The sequence below is a fragment of the Phacochoerus africanus genome, chromosome 6 (assembly GCF_016906955.1).
Source record: "Phacochoerus africanus isolate WHEZ1 chromosome 6, ROS_Pafr_v1, whole genome shotgun sequence".
Lineage (NCBI taxonomy): Eukaryota > Metazoa > Chordata > Mammalia > Artiodactyla > Suidae > Phacochoerus > Phacochoerus africanus.
Window position 1 is genome coordinate 84158293 of NC_062549.1, and position 26541 is coordinate 84184833.

At 44.2% G+C, this 26541-nt stretch overlaps 2 protein-coding genes across 2 annotated transcripts in view; both read left to right on the forward strand.

Moving 5' to 3' along the window:
• The window catches only part of GPA33 (glycoprotein A33), a 35243-nt gene extending 27432 nt beyond the window's left edge, over positions 1-7811 (forward strand). The window contains exons 5-7 of the mRNA XM_047784015.1: positions 5569-5688; positions 6645-6777; positions 7238-7811. Of these exons, the coding sequence (XP_047639971.1) occupies positions 5569-5688; positions 6645-6777; positions 7238-7376 (392 nt within the window). The 3' untranslated portion in view covers positions 7377-7811. The remainder of the gene's footprint in view (positions 1-5568; positions 5689-6644; positions 6778-7237) is intronic.
• A 15700-nt stretch (positions 7812-23511) lies between these two features.
• On the forward strand, positions 23512-26250 carry LOC125128691 (elongation factor 1-alpha 1-like). The gene is given in 3 exon segments (XM_047782871.1): positions 23512-23554; positions 25627-25978; positions 25980-26250. Coding segments are annotated over 3 exon segments (666 nt in total).
• Positions 26251-26541: the final 291 nt, after the last annotated feature.

Below are 26541 nucleotides of genomic sequence, written 5' to 3' on the forward strand. Positions count from 1 at the left end.
CCAGTGTGGGTGGAAAGGAACCTGGAGGTGGAGAGTGGAGCAGTGAGTGTAGACTATGGTTCTGAGGAGGTGGAGTGGGAGGGGAGCCCCGAGGGGTAAATGCCCCAATCCAGGCTCTGGTCAAACCAGGGAGAACCTCATCAACATACCTTTTGTTCGTTTGGGGGTAAAACAAGAACTTCTTAAAAGCAAACAACAACAACAACAACAACAAAAAAAAAAAACAACAAAAAAGAATGAGTAGAATCCACCATATCAAATGTAAAATAGAGGTATTGTGGATTTCAACAACCTTTCAGTTTTGTTTACATATTTCTGGTTGGCAAGTTTTTGTTGTTGTTGTTGTTGTTGTTGTTGTTTTTTCTTTTTAGGGCCTCAGCCGTGGCATATGGAGGTTCCCAGGCTAGGGGTCTAGTTGGCAAATTTTTATCAAGTGTCTCTGGAATTTCTGTCAAAACTAGTTCTGAGCTGGCCTCCCCTCTCTGGCTTATAATCAACTTAGGGACTCTAGCAATGGGCTCAGTAGGCTGGCCATGGATGCTGGTTGTCTGACCTTCTACCAAAGTGTGTACAAGTGGGTCCAAAGATGGCAGTTACCAAGGTGGGAAATGCCACAATAGTTTATATCCAGTGGTGCTGGAACCCAGAGGATGTGTAATGGGTGTCAAAGAGGGTTTCTCCCAGGAGGGGGGCACTCGAGTTGGCATGGTGGTTAGGAGCACATCATGAACTTGAATGCTGGCTTTGCCACTTGTTAGCCGTGTGATCTTGGCACATTACTCAGCCTCTCTGTGCCTTCATTTATACATCTATAATATGGGCATAGCCACGGGTGTGGCCCTAAAAAGCAAAAAATTAAAAAAAAATAAAATGGGCATAATATTAGTATTTACTTTGTAGGTATGTTGTGAAGATTAAGTAAAGGCACATGTAAAGCACTGAGACCAGTGCCCAGTAGACAGCAAGCACTCAGTTAAGGCTAGGAATTATTAGCCATTATCTGAGCTGGGTCCTTAAGGATGAGTCGGCTGGTCATGAGAGCAGTGCAGGAACCACGCATACAGGAATGGCGGGAGGTACTGCTGTTAAGAAATGCAGCAATGAGAGCTGGTGCAGAGAGCATGCATGGGCTAGGGAGGCTGGCCTTTACCCTCCTTACAGCTCTCCTGACTCCATCAGGAAAGACTCTTCTGCTTTTTAGAAGTGAAAACATAGTTTTTTAGTGCTCCCAAAGGAGAGAAACCCGAGGGTGTGAAAAGACCTTAGTTACTTTGGAAAAGCTTTATCCTGCCTCAAGATTTGCCCAGTCACGGAGTTTCCGTCGCAGCTCAGTGGAAACAATCTAACTTGCATCCGTGAGGACTCAGGTTTGATCCCTGGCCTTGTTCAGTGGGTTAAGGATCCGGTGTTGCCATGAGCTGTGATGTAGGTCCCAGACTCAGCTCCAATCTGGCATTGCTGTGGCTGTGGTATAGGCCAGCGGCTACAGCTCCAATTAGACCCCTAGCCTGGGAATCTCCATATGCCACAAGTGCAGCCCTAAAAAGACATAAATAAATAAATGATTTGCTCAGTCAGTCAGAACGGGGACCTGAGAGTGACAGAAAAGAGCATTAATGGTAATAACAACATAAGCTCGCATCTGGATAGTGGGGTGGAGTGGCTCTGCTCTGCTCTGCCTCTCGGAGCTCTGTTGTGTCTTCTCCCTCTGTGGGTCAGTCCAAACCCATTTTTGAATTTTACAACAGTCCACAATGGACAATTTGGGGAGAAGTTTTCCTCCACCCTCCTACATCTGAAGACAGAACTCACACCATTAGAGATTGTTTCCTTTGTCTTAGAACAGTGGCCGCTAGCCAGCAGTAAAAATAGGGACTCTGGAATTAGCAAACAAAGGATTTGAGTCCTGGCTTTTCCACTTTGAAGCTTAAGTCACTCACAGTCTCCTTGACCCTTAGTACCTCTATCTGCAAAACTAGGATATTATACAACCTTCCCTGAAAGCTGTGAAGAGATCATAAATGTGGTAACTCCAAGCATCCTCTGTTAACCCCATCCCAGTCACCTGAGCTCCATGTGCTGAAAAAGTAGGAATCTGTTTATCAAGGAAGGAGGGAAGGGTAATTCTTGGGCTGGAGCACCTTAGGGGAGAAAGTTCTGAATCTTGTCTGTTTGGCATCAGTGTCTTTGGCAGACTAGGGCTTTTCTGGAAGAAACCTCTTCCCCTTGGAGCAGAGGGAATGTGGGAGCCCTACTGTCCTCTGCATTCCCCACTCTGACCACAAGGTGCCGCCACTGGAGTGGGATTGGGTCCTTTCCAAGAGGAAAAGGGGCTTGGAAGCACCAAATCAGAATCAAAGCTGGTCTTGTGGCAATGGGTGTGCACTGAGTAATCCAGAGTAGCTTCTAATGTCCACTTTTTGTTTGTTTGTTTGTTTGCGTTTTTGCTTTTTAGGGCCAAATTCGTGGCACCTGGAAGTTCCCAGGCTAGGAGTCAAATTGGAGCTACAGCTGCCGGCCTACACCACAGCCACAGCAACACAGGATCCGAGCTGTCTGCTACCTACACCACAGCTCAAGGAAATGCTGGATCCTTAACCCACTGAGTGAGGCCAGGGATCGAACCTGAGTCCTCATGGATACCAGTCGGGTTCCTTAACCACGGAGCCACAAAGGAAACTCCTAATGTCCACTGTTTTTGAGGAGCTGTAGAAAGATAGTGCTGACTCCCGCCTAGGATGCCACATGTTCTCCCACCTTAAACAGGGCCAGGAGCTCAAAGTTAAGCTCTGATCAGTGGGAAAGAGAGAGTCTGAGGTCTTTGGCCATCAATTTATCTGCAATGTGCTATGTATACTTAACATGTAGATGAGTTTCAGAAGCTAAAACAGTAGGATTCTGATAAGAGCTATACACCCCTGAAATGTGCCCAGGGTCGTAGAGCAGTTCTTAGAGTGTGTTCCTTCAAGAAGCCTCTTAAAAATGTAAAAATCCAGGAGTTCCCATTGTAGCTTAGCAGATTAAGAACACAACTAGTATCCATGAGGAAGTGGGTTTGTTCAATGGGTTAAGGATCCGGCATTGCCTTGAGCTGCAGTGTAGGTTGAAGATACAGTTCGAATCTGGCGTTGCTGTGGCTGTGGAAGTGGCCTGCAGCTGCAGCTCCAATTTAACCCCTAGCCTGGGAACTTCCATATGCTGTGGGTGTGGACCTTAAAAAAAAATGCACACATGCACACACACACACATCCATCCAATTGGTTTAGAAAATGAGACCATTAATACTGTAACCTCCTGTCCAGTGCCCATTAGCTCTAAACTTGGTTTGGCCATGGGCTCCTTTCTCACTTCCATGTATGAATCTCACATGTAAGCAATATTCCAGAAAAGTCACCAAGGAATTCTAGGATAGAAGGGGTAGCATTTCATAGAGAATGCGCATCCAGAGACTAGCATGCTAGGTTTTAAGGGAAGAATCTGAGAAAACTGTATACAAAAAGAGTGGAAGAAAATAACCCCAAATCAAAGTGTTATTATTTCCAACTGATGAGATCTTTATCTTACTCTCTGCTCTTCAGAGAGGCTTCCCCTGACCCTTCAGAGGAGATTAAGCTCAAATAATGCTTCCAGGTTGAACTCTAATCACCCTGAATCACCATTTTTCATGTCTATCTCCCCTTATATACTGGAAATGCCTCTTCATCTTGTTTTGAGCTATTGCCATGAGTATCTAAAGATTTTCTGGACTGGACTGAATTGAAGTAATAGTTTTATGTCATGACACAAATGTTTGTTGGAAAATCTAAGGACGTATATTTTAGGAAGTGTACTGAGTAGCATGTTCAGACAAGGAAAATCCACACTGAGCTACAGTCCTGCAACAGAGTGCAGGTGGGTCAGATCTGTAACTTCACATCCATATTAAGAAGTCTAGGAGTTCCCGTCGTGGCGCAGTGGTTGACGAATCTGACTAGGAACCATGAGGTTGTGGATTCGATCCCTGGCCTTGCTCAGTGGATTAAAGATCCGGTGTTGCTGTTAGCTGTGGTGTAGATCGAAGATGTGGCTTGGATCCCGTGTTGCCGTGGCTCTGGCATAGGCCGGTGGCTACAGCTCTGATTAGACTCCCAGCTTGGGAACCTCCATATGCCGTGGGAGCGGCCCTAGAAAAGACAAAAAAAAAAAAGAAGAAGAAGAAGTCTAGGAGCACCCATTGTGGCTCAGTGGTTAATGAACCTGACTAGGATCCATGAGGACGCGGGTTCGATCCCTGGTCTTTCTCAGTGGGTTAAGGATCCGACATTGCCATGAGCTGTGTAGGTGGCAGACATAGCTCAGATCCAGCATTGCTGTGGCTCTGGTGTAGGCTGGCAGCTACAGCTCCAATTCACCCCCTAGCCAGGGAACCTCCATATGCCTTGGCTGTGGCCCTAAAAAGACAAAAAAAAAAAAAAAGCAGGTCTGGACTTGTTATTGAACATGATGGGCTGCCTCTGAAACGTGAACAGGGCTGTGGCTGGATCCTATTTTCAATTTAGAACATCTCCTCTAGGTGGAGCATAGCTACCTAAGTGACAGCAGGGGAGGCTGGCTCTGCAGTAAATTAGGGGACAAAGCTCTCTAACTCCGCTCTGAAAATAGCAGGTATGACAGAGCTTCTCTGAGGACAGAACATATAAATATGTCTGAGCTCTCCCTTTCAAGGTGGAAAAATTCATAGGACCACAGATTTAGCAGGAAGGTTTGGCATGAAGACATTTGAACCATGGCCCTGAATTCAGGAAGATCAGGTGCTTTCCTTCCCACTTCCAGTTAAGGTTTAAGATAAACTATAGCTCACAGAAGTTAAACGGCTTACTTCAGTGGTGGAAGAAGAAGAGGAAGAGGAAACGACTAGTCTGACAGCCTGCCACCTTCCTGCCCACATTCACACACACCATGTACGTCCCCACACCCACACACTTACCGCCCCCCTCAACACATACTACACATGGCAGAGAAATGCAGAAGTCAGAGTTCTTAAATTTCTAAAGCCTCTTTCACATGAGTCCAAGTGAAGGGATTTTGTTTTTGAAGATCAAAAAAAAAAAAAAGGTTATAATCATATCATCTAACTATAAAGTGTTTCCATGTAATATATATTGTATATTATGTTTCCTGAGCATTTATACATCTGGCCTTTGGTTGTGGGCTTATACTTATTCATACCTCATTTTATGTTCACAATTACTCTGCAAAGCAGGCGCTGTTACCATGTTATTTAAATGAACAGATTCAGCGAAGCTAAGTTCTATGCCCAACGTCACAAAATTAATAAGTAGTAGAACCAGGCTTCAAACCCAGAGGGCCTGCTTGAATTCTAAGCACTTCAGAATTGTGCAGCCTGCTTGGTGTAATCATTCTGCAGTCTTAGAGGTGGATATTTTCTCCATGTCGCAGATAAGGCTCAGACAAGTTCAGTGGCAGTGCTTGCATCTACCAGGAATTCAGGCGACCACGCTCCTTCCCAGCTGTCTCTCCTCTACTGTGGTGACCTGTCTCCTCACCCTGCCTCTTCTTCCTTCCCAGTCACAGGACAGATCTTCTCTCTGAAGAACATCTCCACAGAAATGTCAGGTTACTATGTCTGCACCAGCTCCAATGAGGTGGGGATACGGTCCTGCAACATCACTCTGGCCGTCAGACCACGTAAGAGCATTGGGGATGGAGGGAGGGAGGGGGGACAAAGGCCAGAAGATGATTGGCTGGGGGTCCAAAGAGCCAGCTGAGAGGGACCACCATGGAGGTAAATTGGGCAGCTTCTTTAAGGTCTTGCCCTGGCAGGGTGGGGGAAGTGATGGCCAGATGCTCTTGTCCCAGGGTATCCTCCTCTGCAGGCCAGTCCAGTTCCCTTGGTTCTTTGGAAATAGTGCCTATGGCTGGCTTCTGGAGACCTGCTTAGTCCTGCCTGCTCTTAGGGTCACTTAGTAGGCAGGGGGAAGTGCCCAGACTTGGCTGCTGTGGTGTTTGGACCCCATCCTTTAGGGTGAGCTAGAGTAGGAGTTGGTGAGACTGATCCCGAGGACTTTTTTGTCTTTTTTTGGGTGGCACCCACAGCATATGGAGGTTTCTGGGCTAGGAGTCTAATCAGAGCTGTTGCTGCTGGCCTACACCAGAGCCACAGCAACACCAGATCCGAGCCACGTCTGCAACCTACACCTCAGCTCACTGCAATGCCAGATCCTTAACCCACTGAGTGAGGCCAGGGATCGAATCCACAATCTCATGAGTCCCAGTCAGATTCGTTTATGCTGCACCAAGACAGGAACGCCCACCGAGGACGTTTTTGGAGTCTGGGTGCCCAAATCTGTTGCCCCATCTGTCTTTGTCTACCCCTCCACCCTGAAGCATATCTCCCAGTTTTGTCTGGTTGCTTTCCCAAGAGAGGGCGCCTTTCAGGAAGTGCTACCCAAGGTCGGCAGCGCCCCCTGCCCCCGGGGGTTGGGAGGAGGACTGGGGCCCCCGGAGCCTGGGAGAGACCACCTCCCACATCCCAGACACAGACTGATGTGGTTCCTATCCACGGCGAGCTGGCCACCCAGAGCCTCGGCCTGTCCTGGGTTCTGGGATTGCGGCTCAGGACGTGTGGCGGCTGTCTCTCGCAGCCTCCATGAACGTGGCCCTGTACGCGGGCATCGCGGGGGGCGTGGCGGCGGCCCTCATCATCATCGGCGTCATCGTCTACTGCTGCTGCTGCCGGGAGACCAGCAAGGCCGAGGAGGCTGAGGTGGCGCGGCCGTGAGTGTCGGGGGAAGCCTGCTGGCAAGGGTCTGAGCCCACTGGGATGGTGCGCCCTGGCTCACTCACAACACCCCAGGGGAGAGCTGTTGTTTTTATGAGCCGCGTTTTATAGCTGACAGGAGAGTGAATGATCCTCAAGCGGCTTGACCCTAAGGTCCGAGTTCTCCAAGACTCTGATCTCAGGGTGGGGCTTCCTGTAGATTCCGGGGGCTGGATGTGGGGAGAGCCTCTGTCCCGCTCCTCCCCTGGGGAACCAGCCTGTTCCCCTAAGGCCCTCAGCTCATGAGCAAAACAAGTCTGTGCCACCCTACTTCGCTCTGAGCCCAGCCCTGCAGCCCAGGGCGCCTTTGCAGCTGATGGGTGGGGACCCCGGATCTCATGGCTGCTCCTCCCTCCCGGAGCACTCAGGCCTGACTGAACGAGGCAAACCCTTCTCCTCTGCCCTCACCGCCTGCAGGAATCGGGCAGCTTACCAGGAGCCGCCAGAGCAGATGACAGAGCTTTCCAGAGAGCGGCAAGAGGAGGGAGAGGACGGCTACAGGGATGAAGATCCGAGTGGCCCTGACCAGGAGTCCCCTGACCAAGCTGGCCAATGACCAGGGCCTGCTACAGTCTGGGGGAAGGGAGGATGGGATCATCACCCTACCTCTCCTTTCCAAACTGCGCTGTTCTGACCCTTCATCCCCATCATTGATGGGCTGCTTCTTCCCCATGATGGCTGCTGGAGGACTTGGCTTGGCCTGGCCGGGGGCATTTCAATTGTGACTGACACTGCCAGGGGCCCTCACCTGCATGGTGGCCCTCCCATTGCCACATCTGGCTCAGGACCCACCCTCACCCTGGACCAGGCCTCGGCCTCCACCTCCCCATGGTGCTACCACCCGTGAATGTTCTATAAAGGCTCCGCAGGTGGATGAGAGCTGCCCTTGGCCACCTGTATGCCCAGCACCCAAGGGAACAAACCTGGCAGAGGGTCTGCATGCAATACATTTTTGTTGAAGGAATGAAAGAATAAATGAGTACATAAAGGAGTCCCTTTCTTTATCCAACTTCAGTACAGACTCCTTGCTTTGGACCCATGCTGGCCTGGCCTCAAGCTCCCTTTCCAGCTGCATCTCCTACAACTTTCCTGAACATTCCAGAGGCTCCCTGCAAGGGCCACCCCAGCTCCCACTGCCCACTCCTTTATGGGGCTTTGCTTTCTGTTTGGCTGGGAGAGCCCACGCAGCTCTCATTTCCGCCTGTCAAATCATGCTTGGCCCTCTAGGCCCCTCTCAAATCCCAGCAGACTCTAACCCTCTCCTGAATGGCCACATGTCTAAGGACAGTCTTGTTGCTTTGTCCCACATCACAGGCTATCTGGCACAGTTAACTGAGCATGTCTCTCCCCCATGTTACAGTGTGAGTTCTGAGGGCAGGGCCTGGGCCTCACTCCTCCCCCAGAGGCCTTGTAGCCCACAGCCCTCCTAGCAGGTGCTCAGTCCAGCTTCATTTGGGAAACTACTTTGATAGGTTGGGCCTTCCCCTCTCTGGTCTCCCTGATAGGATTGTAGACCCAGAGATGACTCTCACCCAAACCCACTTGCTAGTTTTGTGAACTAAGCAGGAGACAATTTAAATGAATGCGCACCCATAGGAGCACACACAAGGGAGCTAGTTTGCAGCTGGTCCTGGGTTCTAAGGTTGTAGTGATTCCTCTCAAGCCCAGAGCAACTGACATGCCCACCTTTGCTTCCCGAAGCTTAACGCCTGTCCTGCCCTGCCTGTTCCTGGCTCTGCTTTGCTGCCTGGGCCGTCTTGCTGCCTCTCCCACAGCCTCTCCCCTGTTGGCGGATTATTTCTTGTGCTCCCAGGAGCTCAGCAAAGTCCTGGCTGTTTGGGTCTTGTGGCCTAGTGCTAGTCTCACCCAAAAGCAATTTACTAGGAAGTAAACATTGTCATTTTTTTTTTTCTGGATGATCAGAAAAGCAATTCTGTATATCTGTTGTCCATTTGTGATTTTTTAAAATATATATTTTATATCTTTTGTTAAAATTTTTTGCTTCATTCAGAATGTTGTCAGTAATAATAAAATTGTCAGTGGGAATTATTATTCCTTTTTTAGTGTGGGTTTTGTTCACACCAAGGTAGAGATTGTGTTTCATGGGTTTGTGTTGACCTACTGTGGGCCTCTTGGGCTTCCTGGGAGAGGTGAGGTGAGGTGATGGAGTGGAGTGAGGAGAGCAGAGGGTCTGATGGTGTGGGTCCCATTGCTTGTGGCCACCATAGGGTCAGGCAGTGTTGCTAATGGTGGCTGGGGACAGGACATAGTCTTGCCTAGTTGTAGAAGAATATTCTAGACACCTGCAGGGACAGGAAGACCGCACAGACTTGGGAGTCTGTGCACATGTTTCAAGAAAGATGGTGGAGAGGCTCCTGCCAGTTTTACCCTAAACGGCGCCTCTCCTGAAAGAAGAGGAGCAACCCCAGCAGCTTGCTCTGCCAACTTGCTCTGTGACTGTCTCCTGCCACACATTGCAGGTCCTCTCCTCCACGTCCTTTCCCATGGTGCCCTTTGCTCCCATCCCCCATCCCCCCCCCCAGCACCTGTCCCATGGTACTGTCATTACCATGGTCTGTTTCCACCTAGGCCTGTAAGATTCATGAGGATAGGAGCTGAATCTTACCCATGGCCTGGATGTGTTGACACAAACTCGATAAATGTTCATGGAATGAATGATGTCTGGTATCACCATATCCTGCCCAAGGCCACCTCCTAATTCTCTAAATACTCTGGGTGCCTTCCAGTCATCCTGGTGCCAGGTTCTCCAGGCACATTCTTGAGGGAGCTGTGGAAGGGAAGTGACCCCTTCCCCTAGTCCTGGCCTGGCTCACCTCTCTGCCTCTAGAAGGGCTCTGAAAGTTCATCCACCTTAGCTCCAGTCTTGGGTAAGAAAATGAAGGGGTTCTTATTGTGGCTCAATGGTAACAAACCCAACTAGGAACCACAAGGTTTTGGGTTTGATCCCTGGCCTCACTCAGTGGGTGAAGGATCCGGCATTGCGGTGAGCTGTGATGTAGGTCGCAGACGTGGCTTGGATCTGGTGTTGCTGTGGTGTAGACCGGCAGCTGCAGCTCTAATTTCACCCCTAGCCTGAGAACTTCCATATGCCATGGGTGTGGCCCTAAAAAGACAGACAGACAGAAAGAAGGGAAGAAAGAAGGGAAGAAAGGAAAAAAGAAAGAAAATGAGCGCAATCAGGATCCATGGCATTAATTCAGCAACAGATATTTTGTGAGCTTCAAAGAAGAGGTGATATAAGGGCTGCATCTTGAAGGAAAATGAGGACCTTTATGAGTGGAAAGGGGGTGCTGCTGACCCTTCTGCCCTCCCTTTCAGGGCTTTATTACTTGGGTCCCAAATCACCTCATCAGTTGATGAGACTGCACTCTCCTGTTAAATTTATTTCAATTGAGCATCCTTTCTATAGACACCTACTTATCAAAATAAACAAATGGTCCAGGCAGTTCATCTGACTGTAGAGTTGGAGAGGAGGTCTCTTAAAAATTTGACTTTCATCACATGTGTTGGTTTTTAGGTGTGGTGCTTATCTTTGTATTTGAGTTTTATTGTTAATACAGCTGACTTTGAAGAACACAGGTTTGAACTACATGGGTCCACTTCTATGAAGAGTTTTTTCAACAAATACATTGGAAAATTTGGGGGAGATTTATGATAACTTGAAAAACTTGCAGACAAACTACATAGCCTCGAAATAGCAAAAAAAAAAAAAAAAAGAAAGAAAGAAAGAAAGAAAAAGATAGGTATATCATGAATGCATAAAATATATGTAGGTACTAGTCTATTGTATTATTTACTGTCATAAAATATACACAAATAGGGAGTTCCCGTTGTGGCTCAGTGATTATGGTTAACGAACTTGACCAGTATCCATGAGGATGCAGGTCGATTCCTGGCCTTGCTCAGAGGGTCAAGGATCTGGCATTGCCATGAGCTGTGGTATAGGTCACAGACATGGCTTGGATCCCGTGTTGCTGTGGCTGTGGCTGTGTCATAGGCCAGCAGCTGCAGCTCCGATTGGACCCCTAGCCTGGGAACTTCCATATGTTTCAGGTGCAGCCCTAAAAAAGACAAAAGACAAAAAAATAGATAAATTTTAAAAAATATATACACAACTACATTATAAAAAGATTAAAATTTATCAAAACTTACACATACAAATACAGACCAAACGTGCACCACACCCAGTTGAGGGAAATATAAACAAGTGAAAAGATACAGTATTAAAGCATAACTGCATAAAGTTAACTATGGGACATACTATACTAATCATGCCATAGCCACTTCCTGTTGCTCTTGCGATGAGCTCAAGTGTTGTGAGTGTCCACTTCAAATGCTGTGTATGCTGACCAGCTAATCATCGTGTGGGCACAGCATCTCCAATAAATTTTATACCGCAGTAAAAAGTCATCTTGTGGTCCTCACATATTTTTCATTGTGTTTAGTGCACTGCCCTAGCCCTTGAATAACACCAGGGGACCCATTCAAAGTGGCACTAGTGATGCTGGAAGTGCTCCCAAGACGCAGAGAAAAGTCATGACATTACAAGGAAAAGCTGAATGGCTTGATGTGTACCATAGATTGATGTCTGCAGCTGTGGTTGCCCCACCATCTCAGGATAAATGAATCCAGCGTAAGAACTATTGTAAAAAAAGAAAAGGAAATTCGTGAAGCCATTGCTGCAGCTACTCCAGCAGGCTCTGAAAACCTTGCACTTTTTGCGAAATACCTCTTTATCTAGTGTTGAGAAGTGCAGCTTTTATGTCAGTGCAGGTTTGCTATAAGAAAGGCATACCTGTAGACTCTAATAATGATTTGAGAAAAAGTGAAGTCATTCTAGATGATAACACGGCAAAAGAAAAGTGAAGGACCTAAAGCTGGAGAATTTAATACCAGTAAAGAATGGTTTGATAAGTTTAGAAAGAGGCTTAGCTTTCAAAATGTCAAGATTACAGGGGAAGCAGCTTCTTCTGACCAAATGGCAGCAGACGGGTTCCCAGACGCCATTAAGATAATCACTGAGGAAAAAGGATATCGGCCTGAACAGGCGTTTATTATAGACGAAGTGCCTTATTCTGGAAAAAAAATTCCACAAAGGACATTCATTAGTAAGGAAGAGAAACTGTCTAACAGCCTATCATCACAGGTAAACGGTTTTTTTTTTTTTAAAGTAACAATGTTTCCAATACTCTACTATGGATTTGACTGTAATACTGTATGCCACAAATATTATATAATAATTCATTCATTACTGTATAAGCTAGGCTATCATGAAGCAATCATATTACATTAGGCTACAGAAAAGCGATCATATTGCTGCCTCATTATCAATGCATGATTCATTATACTTGTAAATAAACATGAATTTCTTTTTCACGTTATCTTTTCATTTTGGATGTCTGGTGTTAGTAACACGTACAACATCTACGGTGTTTTATATCATATGAGACTATATTGATGTAGGTACTGACAGATGATTCATCTTGTAAACAGGCAACATATAAACTTATGGTGTCAATACAGGTCAATTCTGTAAATGCATTGTCTCTTCCTTATGATTTTCCTAATAATATTTTATTTTTTCCAGCTTCCTGTATTGTAAGAATATAGGATAGAAAACGTATAACATACGAAATATGTGTTGACAGTTTATGTTATCAGTAAGGTTTCCAATTAAGAGTAAGCTATTAGTAGTTAATTTTTAGGGAGTTAAAAGTTATATGCAGACTTTTGACAGCACAGGAGTTGGACTCCTACCCCATATGGTTTAAGGGTTAACTGTTTATGGATCTATCTGCCTTTGCCAGCTGTGGGAAAGGGCCAGACTGTGTTGCAGGGTGGTATGTACCATTAGCCCATCTTTAAAGATCCTTTTTCTGGAGTTCCCATTGTGGTGCAGCGGAAATAAATCCTAGTATCCATGAGGATGTGGGTTTGATCCCTGGCCTTGCTCAGTGGGTTAGGGATAGGGTGTTGCTGGGAGCTGTGGTGTAGGTTGCAGACGCGGCTCGGATCCCACATTTCTGTGACTGTGACGTAGGCCAGCAGCTGCAGCTTTGATTAGAACCCTAGCCTGGGACCCCCCATATGCCACAGGTGTGGCCCTAAAAAGCACACACACACAAACCTCCCTTTTTTTTGTTAAATAACACAAGGAAAGCATCTTTTGTATCAGCAAACTTAAACCAAGTTATGCGTGGTAAAAACATAAAATCTCAGTGGTTCACAATAACAAAGGGTTACTTCTTGCTCATACAACAGGTTAGCTCAGCTTTGTTCCACATCTTCCCCATTCTGGGTTCCAAGCTGAAGACCAACCTGTATTCTATTACAAGTTAATCACTAAAGGGATGTTTCCAATGAGCTTTGATTATACATAACAGCCCATCTCTGGGCACCCCACCTCCCAGATAATAAGCGTTAATCTAAAATACCTTTGTTTAGCTCACAGGAAACATCCAGACCAGGTCCACCTGTCATGACTGTAGGGAGGAGGAAATTAACTTCCCCTCTGGAGGCTGAAAGGAAGCAGGAAATGTTTGACATTACCCTCTCCCCTTTTAGAATAAAGGAAACCCGGTTCTCACTCAGGCAAGATGGTTCCTTGGGATATAGGTCCACCATGTTCTTGGCCTGCTGACTTTCCAAATAAAGTCGCTGCTCCTGCCCTGACAATTTGTTTCTTCATTTACTGGCCTGTTGTGTGGTGAGCAGTACCAGCTTGGACTCAGTAAAAAACTTCAGCTCTCCAGCCAGAAGCCTTGCTACTAGTGGCTAGCTGGCCCTGGTTGGGAAATTTTTGGATAAAGCCCTAGTCGGGAGCACTAGTTTTGAGGATCTTCCCTTCAAAGTTCCTGGAAGTGGCACTGGCTGCCCCAGTGCTTGGCTGCTGAAGAAGACAATGTGGGAGCCAGTGGGCTGCACACAGTAGGGTAAGTCACTCGGTGTATACAGGCGAAAATTTTCCTCTTTGCTTGGGTTTTTTTCCTCCAGAATAAGCCAGTTTGTTTGGGGTACCCTGTTGGAGTGAGGAAATAGTTGTATTCCCTCTCTGTTTCAGGCTTTTCTCTGGAATAAGCCATTTTGTTTTGCATTTGCATATGGTACCCTGTTGGAGAGAGGAAAGAGTGGTCGGATTTTACCTGATTTGTGAGCTGATTCGTTTGTTTCTTTGGATCCTAGAGCTTGTGCGCAGTTTGTGTCTGCTTGTCTTGAATTTCTATCTTTAAAGATGGAGGGAGTTCTTGTTGTGGCTCAGCGGTAACAAACCCAACTAGCAGCCCTGAGGATGTGGGTTTGATTCCTGGCCTCGCTGAGCGGGTTAAACGATTTGGCCTTGCTGTGGCTGTGGTGTAGGTGGGCAGCTGCAGGTCTGATTCAGTGCCTAGCCTGGAACGTCCATATGCCTCCGATGTGGCCCTAAAAAGAAAATAAATAAATAAATAAAGATGGTGAATGTTTCAACTATCCCTAAGGAAAGTCCTCTGTGGCACATTTTAGAAAAGTGATCTGATTACAGCTAGGAACCCATGGGTGAAAAAAAAATATTTTATTGTAATAATTGCAGGCTATAGTACCTGATTGGATCCCCACAAGGGGAGGGACTAGTCAGGGGACCCTGTGCACCATATACTGCTCCCCTTACCTGTGCAATTATGTTCTTTATGGTCTCCTGTGTTGTTGGTATATGTAAAACCCCAAGACTAAACTTGAGCATTTGTTTAGGATTTTCTGATGGTCCTTTGGGGTTTTTGCTTGTTTGGGACTGTTACTCCATTTACAGCAAAATCAGTTTCATGATATTTAAAACTTTTACTGTATGTCAAAGGGAGAAAAGGAAAAGAAAAAAAAAAAAAGAGCTGTCTGTCCGCTCTGTTTGTATCCGAGAGCAGGACATTTCCAGGAAGAGGAGAAAAATTCCACTTGGTTCCTAAAATCAGCAAAAGCTACAAATAGTGTCTTTTCCATAAATATTGGTAAAAAGGATTTAGTGACCTAGACAGGTGACATATGCTTGTCCCAGCTGCCAGAAATGCAATTTGTATCCAACCTCTTTTGTAGCTGATGTACCTGTTGCACCTGATTCATGGATGAAATTCTGGAAAAGAGCTGAGTTCTCTGTGTTAGTTTTGGCAATGCCACACATCTATAACAATACAAACTTGTGAAAGAGCTCGATTTAATTGACTGAAAGGAAATTAAGTGCTTATCTAAATGCTAAATATAAAAGAAACTTGCCAGAATGAATTTTGAGTTCGCATGATCTAGGAAATATTCAGCTGATATTAAAGTTAGATAAGCTTGTTGGCTTGATTAACATGTCTAGAATCATCAATATTAAGTATAATACTGTTATCATACATAGGTTTACTAGAAATTAAATAAGAGCTTATTCCTGTTACAAAGTTTTGTCAGCAGGAAAAATAACAATGTGACAAATCTTTTAAGTAAATAAAATAGAGCTGAATGAGGTAAGGGTTTTAGGCAAACTCTATAGAAATAATTATGCTTTGGGAGTGTCTATATAAAATAGTATCTCCAGATTTGTGTTAACTTGAAACTAAAGTTAAATGAAGAGAATTCATTGACTATTTGGGTCATTTCAAATAGGATAAAATATTAGAACACCAATTGTGGGGCGGGTCTAAGTTATTTACTTTTGTCTTCTTAGAAAGGAAGACTAAAGCGTAAGTTGTCAATCAGGAAATGCTGGTGTGACAAGCATTTTATGGTTGCTTCTTGATTTTCACTAGAGATCAAGTTTTTAAGGTTAAGAATGGAAAGAGATCTCAAGCAATGAGATCCTGCTGTGTAGCACTGGGAACTATGTCTGGTCACTTATGATGGAGCTCAGTGTTGCCATGAGCTATGGTGTAGGTCACAGCATGCCTCAGATCCCATGTTGCTGTGGCTGTGGTTGTAGGCTGGTAGTTGCACCTCCCATTCGACCCCTAGCCTGGGAACTTCCATATGCCCTGTGTGCAGCCCTAAAAAGACAAAAATAAATAAGTAAATAAAGGTAAAGTGGTGCAAAACCTGAAATCTGGTTCTCTAAGGGGACAAAGTTTTCTTAAAATATGAACTGCTTTTGGTAATTGGAGTTTCTTTGTTTAAGTGATCTGTATTTGCCATTGATCTTTTTTTTTTTTTAATCATTGGTTAAAACTTTTTGATACTTTGACAAACTTGCTCAAAATCAAATTCTGGGTGAGATTCATTTGACCTTTAGCTAACTCTGAGGTTTTCCAAAGGATCCCTGGAGCACCTCAATTTGATTTCTCTCCATCTCAGAGAGAGGAATACTAATTGGGCTTATTCTATATGTCGAATTTGGTGGGAGGCATTGTCAAATAAGGGGTGATAAAACTTCTTGGATTGTATCATATGGGTAAACAGTGTTAATGTACACATTTTGGAAATTAAATGGAACTCCTAAAATTCTGGTATATTCTGCTAAAAGATATCAGTCCTAGTTTTAGTAATTATCTTTTTGTTTTTGTTTTTTAATTAATTTATTTTTCTGCTGTTCAGCATGGGGGCCAAGATGCACTTACATGTATGCGTTTTTTTTTTTTTTCCACCCTTCGTTCTGTTACAATATAAGTATCTAGACATAGTTCTCAATGCAACTCAGCAGGATCTCATTGTAAATCCATTCCAAGTTGTATCCGATAACCCCAAGCTCCCAATCCCTCCTACTCCCTCCCTCTTCCCCCAGGCATCCACAAGTCTATTCTCCAGGTCCATGATTTTCTTTTCTGTGGAAATGTTCATTTGTGCTGGATATTAGATTCCAGTTATAAGTGATATCATATGGCATTTGTCTTTCTCTTTCTGACTTACTTCACTCAGTATGAGAGTCTCTAGTTCCACCCATGTTGCTATAAATGGTATTATGTCGTTCTTTTTTAATGGCTGAGTAGTATTCCATTGTGTATATATACTACATCTTCTTAGTCCAATCATCTGCTGATGGACATTTAGGTTGTTTCCATGTCTTGGCTATTGTGAATAGTGCTGCAGTGAACATGAGGGTGCATGTGTCTCTTTTAAGTAGAGTTTTGTCCGGATAGATGCCTAAGAGTGGGATTGCGGGGTCATATGAAAGTTCTATGTATAGATTTCTAAGGTATCTCCAAACTGTTCTCCATAGTGGCTGTACCAGTTTACATTCCCACCAACAGTGCAAGAGGGTTCCCTTTTCTCCACACCCCCTCTAGCACTTGTTATTAGTGGACTTATTAATGATGGTCATTCTGACTGGTGTGAGATGGAATCTCATGGTAGTTTTGATTTGCATTTCTCTTATAATCAGTGATGTTGAGCATTTTTTCATGTGTTTGCTGGCCATCTGTACATCTTCCTTGGAGAAATGTCTATTCAGGTCTTTTGCCCATTTTTCCATTGGGTGATTGGCTTTTTTGCTGTTGAGTTGTATAAGTTGTTTATATATTCTAGAGGTTAAGCCCTTGTCTGTTGCATCATTTGACCCTATTTTCTCCCATTCTGAAAGTTGTCTTTTTGTTTTCTTTTGGGTTTCCTTTGCTGTGCAAAAACTTTTCAGTTGATTAGGTCCCATTGGTTTATTTTTGCTCTTATTTCTGTTGCTTTGGGAGACTGACCTGAGAAAATATTCATGAGGTTGATGTCAGAGAGTGTTTTGTCTATATTCTCTTCTAGGAGTTTGATGGTGTCTTATCTTATATTTAAGTCTTTCAGCCATTTTGAGTTTATTTTTGTGCATGGTGTGAGGGTGTGTTCTAGTTTCATTGCTTTGCGTGCAGCTGTCCAGGTTTCCCAGCAATGCTTGCTGAATAGACTTTCTTTTTCCCATTTGATGTTCTTGCCTCCCTTGTCAAAGATTAATTGACCATAGCTGTCAGGGTTTATTTCTGGATTCTCTATTCTGTTCCATTGGTCTGTCTGTCTGTTTTGATACCAGTACCACACTGTTTTGATGACTGTGGCTTTGTAGTATTTCTTGACGTCTGGGAGAGTTATGCCTCCTGCTTGTTTTTTGTTTCTCAGGATTGCTTTGGCGATTCTGGGTCTTTTGTGGTTCCATATAAATGTTTGGATTGTTTGTTCTAGTTCTGTGAAAAATGTCATGGGTAATTTGATAGGGATTGCATTGAATCTGTAGATTGCTTTGGGTAGTATGGCCGTTTTTACAATATTGTTTTTTCCAATCCATGAACATGGAATATCTTTCCATTTCTTTACATCTTCTTTAATTTCTTTGATTAAAGTTTTATAGTTCTCGGCATATAGGTCCTTTACCTCCTTGGTCAGGTGTATCCAAGGTATTTGATTTTTTGAGGTGAAATTTTATTTATTTTTATTTATTTATTTATTTTTGTCTTTTGTCTTTTTGTTGTTGTTGTTGCTATTTCTTGGGCCGCTCCCGCGGCATATGGAGGTTCCCAGGCTAGGGGTCCAATCGGAGCTGTAGCCACCGGCCTACCCCAGAGCCACAGCAACGCGGGATCCGAGCCGCGTCTGCAACCTCCACCACAGCTCACGGCAATGCCAGATCGTTAACCCACTGAGCAAGGGCAGGGACCGAACCCGCAACCTCATGGTTCCTAGTCGGATTCGTTAACCACTGCACCACGACGGGAACTCCTGAGGTGCAATTTTAAAAGGTATTATATTTTTGTATTTCTTTTCCAATATTTCATTGTTGGTATATAGAAATGCGACTGATTTCTGAATGTTAATCTTATAGCCTGCTACTTTGCTGAATTTATGAATCGGTTCAAGTAGTTTTTGGGTTGAGTCCTTAGGGTTTTCTATGTATAGTATCATGTCATCTGCATACAGTGACAGTTTTATCTCTTCTCTTCCTATATGGATGCCTTTTATTTCTTTTGTTTGTCTAATTGCTGTGGCTAGGACTTCCAAAACTATGTTGAAGAGCAGTGGTGAGAGTGGGCATCCCTGTCTTGTTCCAAATTTGAGTGAGAAGGCTTTCATTTTTTCCCCACTGAGTATTATATTTGCTGTGGGTTTGTCATAAATGGCTTTGATTATATTCAGGAATGTTCCCTCTATACCCACTGGTGAGAGTCTTGATCATGAATGGATGTTGGACTTTGTCAAATACTTTTTCTGCGTCTATTGAGATGATCATATGGTTTTTGACTTTTCTTTTGTTAATGTGGTATATGACGTTGATAGATTTGCGTATGTTGAACCATCCTTGTGAACCCGGGATGAACCCTACCTGGTCATGGTGTATGATCTTTTTGATTTGTTGGATTCGGTTGGCTAAAATTTTGTTGAGAACTTTTGTGTCTATATTCATCAAAGAAATTGGCCGATAGTTTTCTTTTTTGGTGGTATCTCTATCTGGTTTTGGAATTAGGGTGATGGTGGCATCATAGAATGTCTTGGGAGTGTTCCTTCTTCTTCAACCTTTTGAAAGAGTTTAAGGAGGATGGGCACCAGTTCCTTTTTATATGGTTGGTAGAATTCGCCTGTGAAGCCATCTGGTCCTGGACTTTTATTTGTAGGGAGTGTTTTTATGACCTCTTCAATTTCATTTCTAGTGATCGGTCTGTTCAGTTGGTCTGTTTCTTCTTGATTCAGCTTTGGCAGGCTGTAAGATTCTAGGAAACTGTCCATTTCTTCCAGATTGTCAAATTTGTTGGCATATAGTTGTTCATAGTATTCTCTTATGGTTTTTTTATTTCTGCAGTATCCATTGTGATTTCTCCTTTTTCATTTGTAATTTTGTTTATTTGGGTTCTTTCTCTCCTCTTCTTGGTGAGTCGAGCCAGGGGTTTGTCAATTTTGTATACCTTTTCAAAGAACCAGCTCTTGGTTTTATTTTCTCTATTGTTTTTTGAATCTCTATTTTATTGATTTCCTCTTTGATCTTTATAATTTCCTTCCTTCTGCTGACTTTAGGTCTTTTTTGTTCTTCTTTTTCTAATTTGTTTAGGTGGAGGGTTAAGTTATCAATTTGAGATCTTTCTTCTTTTTTGAGAAAGGCCTGCATCACTATGAATTTCCCTCTGAGCACTGCTTTCGCAGCATCCCATAGATTTTGAGAGGTTGTGTCTTCATTATCATTTGTCTCCAGGTATTTTTTAATTTCCTTCTTGATTTCCTCATTGACCCATTGGTTTCTTAGTAGCATGTTGTTTAGTCTCCATGTAGTAGGTTTTTTCTCATTTCTTTTCCTGTGGTTGATTTCTAATTTCATGGCATTGTGGTCAGAGAAGATACTTGAAATAACTTCTATGCTTCTAAATTTGTTGAGGTTAGCTTTGTGTCCCAATATGTGGTTGATTCTTGAGAATGTTCCATGTGAACTTGAGAAGAATGTGTGTTCTGATTTTTTTGGATGTAGTGTCCTGAAGATATCAATTAAGTCTAACTTTTCTATTGTTTCCTTTAGGATCTCTGTTGCTTTATTGGTTTTCTGTCTAGAGGATCTGTCCATTGATGTGAGGGGGGTATTAAAGTCTCCTACTATGATTGTATTCCCATCAATTTCTCCCTTTATGTCTGTTAATATTTGTTGTATGTATCTGGGTGCTCCTGTATTTGGGGCATATATGTTGATAGTAATATCCTCTTCTTGGATGGATCCCTTAATCATTAAATAGTGTTCTTCTTTGTCTTTCTTTATGTTTTTTGTTTTAAAGTCAATTTTGTCTGATATGAGTATTGCAACTCCTGCTTTTCTGTCATGTCTATTGGCATGAAATATTTTTTCTCACCCCTTCACTTTCAATCTATATGTGTCCTTTGTCCTTAGGTGGGTTTCTTGTAGGCAGCAGATTGAAGGTTTTTGCTTTTTTATCCACTCAGCCACTCTGTGTCTTTTGATTGGAGCATTCAGTCCATTGACATTTAAGGTGATAATTGATAGATGATTATTTATTGCCATTTTAAACTTTGTGTTCCAGTTGATTCTATGATTCTCCATTCTTCCTTTCTTTTTTTGGTTGGATGGTCTCCAAATATTTTCTGCTTTGAGTGTTCTTTTTTTTTTCATTTTTTGCAAATGCAATGTTTGGTTTTGATTTGTGGTTGCCCTGTTTTTAAAGAATGCTAACCCCTTCCTATAATTATATGTTTTAGCCTGATGGTCCTAAAGGTTCAAACACTTCATTATTATACTAAAATTAAGAAGAGAAACAAAGAAAAAAAAAGAAAGAAATAAAAGAAAAAAATTTTAAAAAGAGAATTTATTTCCTCACATCCCTTTCCCACATTTTATGATTTTGATGACTCTTTTTAATTTTATTTTGTTTTAAACATGTTCATGATTAAATCTGTATGCTGGCTTATCTGAGTGACTGCTCCCTGATTGTGGCTTCCTTAATCCTTTCTTTTTGGTTTAGAGAAGCCCTTTCAATATTTCTTTTAGCCTGGATTTTGTATTGCTGTATTCTTTTAGCTTTTGTTTATTGAAAGAAATTTTTATTTCCCCTTCTATTTTAAATGATATTCTTGCTGGATAGAGTATTCTAGGTTGCATATTTTTTTTCCTTTTAGCACTTTAAATATCTCTTGTCATTCCCTCCTGGCCTGTAGAGTTTCTGAAGAGAAATCAGCTGATAACCTTATGGGGGTTCCCTTATAGGTAACATTTTGCTTTTCCCTTGCTGCCTTTAGGATCCTCTCTTTATCATTAACTTTTGCCATTTTTATTATAATGTGTCTTGGTGTGGGTCTATTTGGGTTCAACTTGTTTGGGGCCCTCTGTGATTCCCGTATCTTGAAATCAGTATCCTTTAGATTTGAGAAGTTTCCAGTGATAATTTCTTCAAATATATTTTCCATCCCCTTATCTTTTTCTGCTCCTTCTGGAATTCCTATTATGTGTAGATTGGCCCACTTTATTTTATTCCATAGGTCTCTTATATTGCTTTCATGTTTTTTCCTTTGGTTTTCTGTCTGCTGTCCTGTTTGGGTAATTTCCATTATTCTATCTTCCACATCACTAATTTGTTCTTCTGCATTATTCATTCTGGTTTTTACTGCCCTTAGCTCAGTTTGTATCTCTGCAAGTGAATTTTCTAGTTTTTGTTGGCTCCTCCTTATATTTTCTAGTTCCTTTCTGAGGGCATCTGCATTACTGTTCATATCTTCTCTTAATTCCTTCATATCTTCTCAATTCCTTCAGTATTTTCACTATTTCCCTTTTGAACTCCAAGTCTGTCAGATTGCAGAGGTCTGTTTCATTGTTGACTGCTTTAGGTGAGATCTCCTGTTGGTTTAACTAGGGGTGGTTTCTCAGCTTCTTCATCTTGCTTGTTTTTTTTTTTTCTTGGTGGAGTTGTACTCCCCGTGGCCAGGCAGGGTTTGCCTTGGCACTGCTGTGGAATGTTTCCTGGGGGCTGGGTGTTGTTGGTTGTCTTCTTTGAGGCAGCGTGAGTTTTCTTGGGGGTGGGCGGGGCTGACAGGGTCTCTCTGAAGCAAAGGAGGACTTCCTGAGGGCAGACAGGACTGGGAGGTCCGCAATGCGATGGAAGCAGATTTCACGTGGCTGAGCAGAGCTTGCTCTGGTGTTACTGGGTGGTGGGGCTCTTCTAGGGGGCTGGCCGTGCTGGTCAGCTGTTCCATGGGAGTGCAGCACCCCCAAGGGCGGGAGCAGCCAGCTGGGCCACTGAGAATCCAAGGGGCTCTTCCCAAGGGCAGCAGGGATTGGCAGGATCACACCGCAATGGAGGCAGATTTGCACAGCCAGGCCAAGCTTGTACTAGCTTTTCTGGGCTGCGGGCTGTTTCCCCGGGGGCTGGTGGTGCTGGGTGCTTCTCTGCGGGGGTGTAGCCCCTCCAGAGGGCAGACAGGCCAGGGCAGGGAAAGCCCCTGCAGTGGTGGGCTTCCTGCAAATGGTGAGGCCAGCCCTCCAGGGTGGCAGGCAGCCTCAGGTCCAGCATGCACAGCAGGGGGAGGCAGGATGCACTGGGAAGCACAGCTTTCTGATAGCTGGTGGGCAAGTGAGCTCGCTGTGATGTGGGGAGTATTCTATGGTGGCCCATCCCTCCTCCTCTCCCCTCCCCAACACTGGTGCCTTGTCTCTCCTGCAGATCCAGGTCTTCTCCCAGGTTCCCTCTGATGTGGCTTTCCACCCCCTAGCCCTTAGCATATTGCTCCCCGCACCCGCAATGCTCAGCTTCCTAGTCTCCCAGGCAGTCTCTGCCCTGACAACTGGACAGACTGGTTCCTGGTCCCCCAAGCAGTCTCAGCACCGCCCACCGCAGCCCGTTTCCAGGGACTAAACTCCGGAGCCGAGGTCTCGGTTCCCAGCCCCCACCCAAGCGTCTTGGTTTTCGGTGACTGTGACAGTAAGTAGTTCGGATGATCTGTTCAGTTCTCACTCTGCTCTTCAGAACTCAGACTTACTTCTGTGCTCTTCTCTGCTTCTGGAGATTCCTCTGATTCGGCTGATCTTTCCGTTGAGTAGGTGACTTTCTAGGGTGTGGGATCCCTTTCTCCTCCACAGTTCTCTTTCGGGAGCACTCGTTCAACCCCAATTCCCCTTCTCTCACTCTCCTCTTTTCTCTTGTTTTACCCAGTTATGTCACGAGATTCTTGCTGTTATTGCAGTTTAGGTTCTTCTGCCAGTGATTAATTGCTGTTCTGTGCAAGTCGTTTAACCTGTAGATGTGTTTTTGTTGTTATTGTTGTGTTTGTGGGAGAGGGCGAGCATGTCCCCCTACTTTTCTACCATCTTGCCTTTCCGTCTCACCAGTAATTATCTTAAATTGTTGTATGTCACAGCAGTAACCAAGTTTCTTTTCAATTGCATTGTAATCCCAGTTGGTTGATGCCAAGCAAAATGGTTAGTGATGATCAATTGCTATTTAGTTTTAGAGTGGCTTTTGAATGACTGTATAGCTATTTTGTGAAGAAGTGGGGAAGAATGATGAATCCTTCATGTTTAAGCACTATTTTTTTTTTTTTTTTGCTTTTGGCCTTTTCTAGGGCCGCTCCCATGGCATATGGAGATTCCCAGGCCAGGGGTCTAATCGGAGCTGTAGCCGCCAGCCCACACCAGAGCCACAGCAACGCAGGATCCGAGCCTCGTCTGCAACCTGCACCACAGCTCACGGCAACACAGGATCCTTAACCCACTGAGCAAGACCTCATGGTTCCTAGTCAGATTCGTTAACCACTGTGCCACAACAGGAACTCCTGTATAAGCACTATTACATCAAGAAAAGTAAGAAAAGGAAGGAATGAAATTGAGAATATGTTGCTTCAAACTCTAACTTCTCCACCAAGCTGGCTGTCCCAGCTGCTCCAGCCGTTGTGCCAATATAATCACCCTTTCTACCACCTTCCATTCTTTTCTAGCCCTAATTGCTGACACCGGGGCTCAGGACTGCCTCTCCTTCTAGGGATCAATTAGAAAATCCTGTGGTAGGGAGTTCCCATCATGGCTCAGTGGTTAATGAACCTAAATAGCATTCATGATGACGCAGGTTCGATCCCTGGCCTTGCTCAGTGGGTTAAGGATCCAGCATTGCCATGAGCTTTGGTGTAGGTTGCAGATGTGGCTCCTATCCAGCGTTGCTGTGGCTGTGGCATATGCCGGCGGCTATAGCTCCTATAGGACCCTAGCCCGGGAACCTCCACATGCTGTGGGTGCAGCCTTAAAAAGACATAAAAGAAAAAGAAAATCCTGTGTTAGTTTCCAGGGCACAGGGGACTTGGTCTGATACTACCATCTAAGACCCAATAGGGCACCCAGTTTGGGCAGGAGCCACTCTGAGGGCAGGGCAATTTCCATTGTTATTATCTCATATAGGGGCTGAATGAAAATGGCCAGCCGGGCTTCTCAGACTTCTTAATTGGAAAGCTCACAGCCCTCCTTTATAGGGAAGATCCCCAATACCTAAAGCCCATGTGGAAGCACCTATAACTGAACCAAACTGGGACCCCAATAAGGGAGGGAGGCCAGTGTTAGAGCACTACTAATTAGTGCATCTTGGCAGGGCTTTGAAAAGGGGAACTGAAGCAAAAGAGTTTTGAACAAAATTCAAGAAATTTGGCAAAAAACAAACAAAAAACCCAAAACAAAAACAAACCCACCTGAAAACCCCAGGAAAGGAGACAGTGCTCTTTCCCTCCAACCCCTGAGGGCTATGAAAAGGTAAGACCATAGTGTGTGGTCATAGCACTTCAAGGAAGGCCAAAAACACATGGCCAATACCAGTCCCATTAAAAAGGAAATTTGGGAAGGGGAGGAAGTGGATGGACTGGGAATTTGGCATTAATAGATGCAAAAAATTGCCTTTGGAATGGAGAAGCAATGAGATCCTGCTGTGTAGCACTGGGAACTATATCTAGTCACTTATGATGGAGCATGAGAATGTGAGAAAAACAATGTACATATGCGTGACCAAGTTGCTGTACAGTAGAAAATTGACAGAACGCTGTAAACCAGCTATAATGGGAAAAAAAACTTAAAAAAAAAGGGACTTTGGGGAGTTCCCATCATGGCGCAATGGTTAATGAATCTGACTAGGAACCATGAGGTTGCGGGTTCGATCCCTGGCCTTGCTCAGTGGGCTAAGGATCTGACGTTGCCGGAGCTGTGGTGTAGGTTGTAGACGTGGCTCTGGTGTAGGCTGGCGGCTACAGCTCCAATTATACCCCTAGCCTGGGAACCTCCATATGCCACGGGAGCAGCCCTAGAAAAGGCAAAAAGACAAAAAAAAAGGGGGTGGGTGGAGACTTCGGGACATCTAATCTAGAACAATCTTCTGAGGCAAGAGGATCACTTCTCCCACAAATTGACGTGTCGAAATACCAGCCAGTGTATTCCTTGTGTCTGCCCCTCCAGGACATGTATAAAATGAGTGGTACCAGTACTGTCCCTATGGGTCAAGTGGCAAGGTGGTCACCTTTGCTCCAGTCAGATGTTACAACTGAAGTAAAGTCTGTTGAAATGTACCATGAAGCTTTGAGAAAAGCTCTTCCTGGGGAAAATGTGGGCTTCATTGTCAAGAATGTGTCTGTCAAAGATGTTCATCCTGGCAATGTGGCTGGCAACAGTAAAAATGACTCACTGTTGAAAGCAGCTGTCTTCACAGGTCAAGTGATTATATTGAACCATCCAGGTCAAATCAGTGCTGGATATGCACCTGTGCTGGATTATCACAGAGCTCATTATTTGCAGGTCTCTTGGGCTGAAGGAGAAGATTGATCATTATTCTAGGGAAAAGATGCAAGTCCCCAAATTCTTGGAATCTGGTTATGGTGCCGGGGTTGGTATGGTTCCTGGCAAGTCCATGTATGTTGAGAGCTTCTCTGACTATCCTCTTCTGAGCCATTTTGCTGTTTGTGACATTAGATTGATGGTTGCCATGGGTCTCATCAAAGCAGTGGACAAGGAGGCAGCTGGAGCTGGCAAGGTCATCAAGTCTGCCCAGAAAGCTTAGAAGGTTAAATGAATATTACCCCAATACCCCCCAATACCACCCCCCTTTTTTTTTTGGCTTCATGGTTTTCTTGTTTCTAGTTGTGATTTTTTTTTCACCTAGAGAATTTCCTTTAGCATTTGTTGTAAAGCTGGTTTTGTGGTGCTGAATTCTCTTTGCTTTTGTTTGTCTATAAAGCTCTTGATTTCTCCATCAAAGCTGAACAAGAGCCTGGCTGGCTGGAATAGTCTTATTTGTAGGTTTTTCACTTTCATCATTTTAAACTTATCATGCCATTCCCTTCTGGCCTGC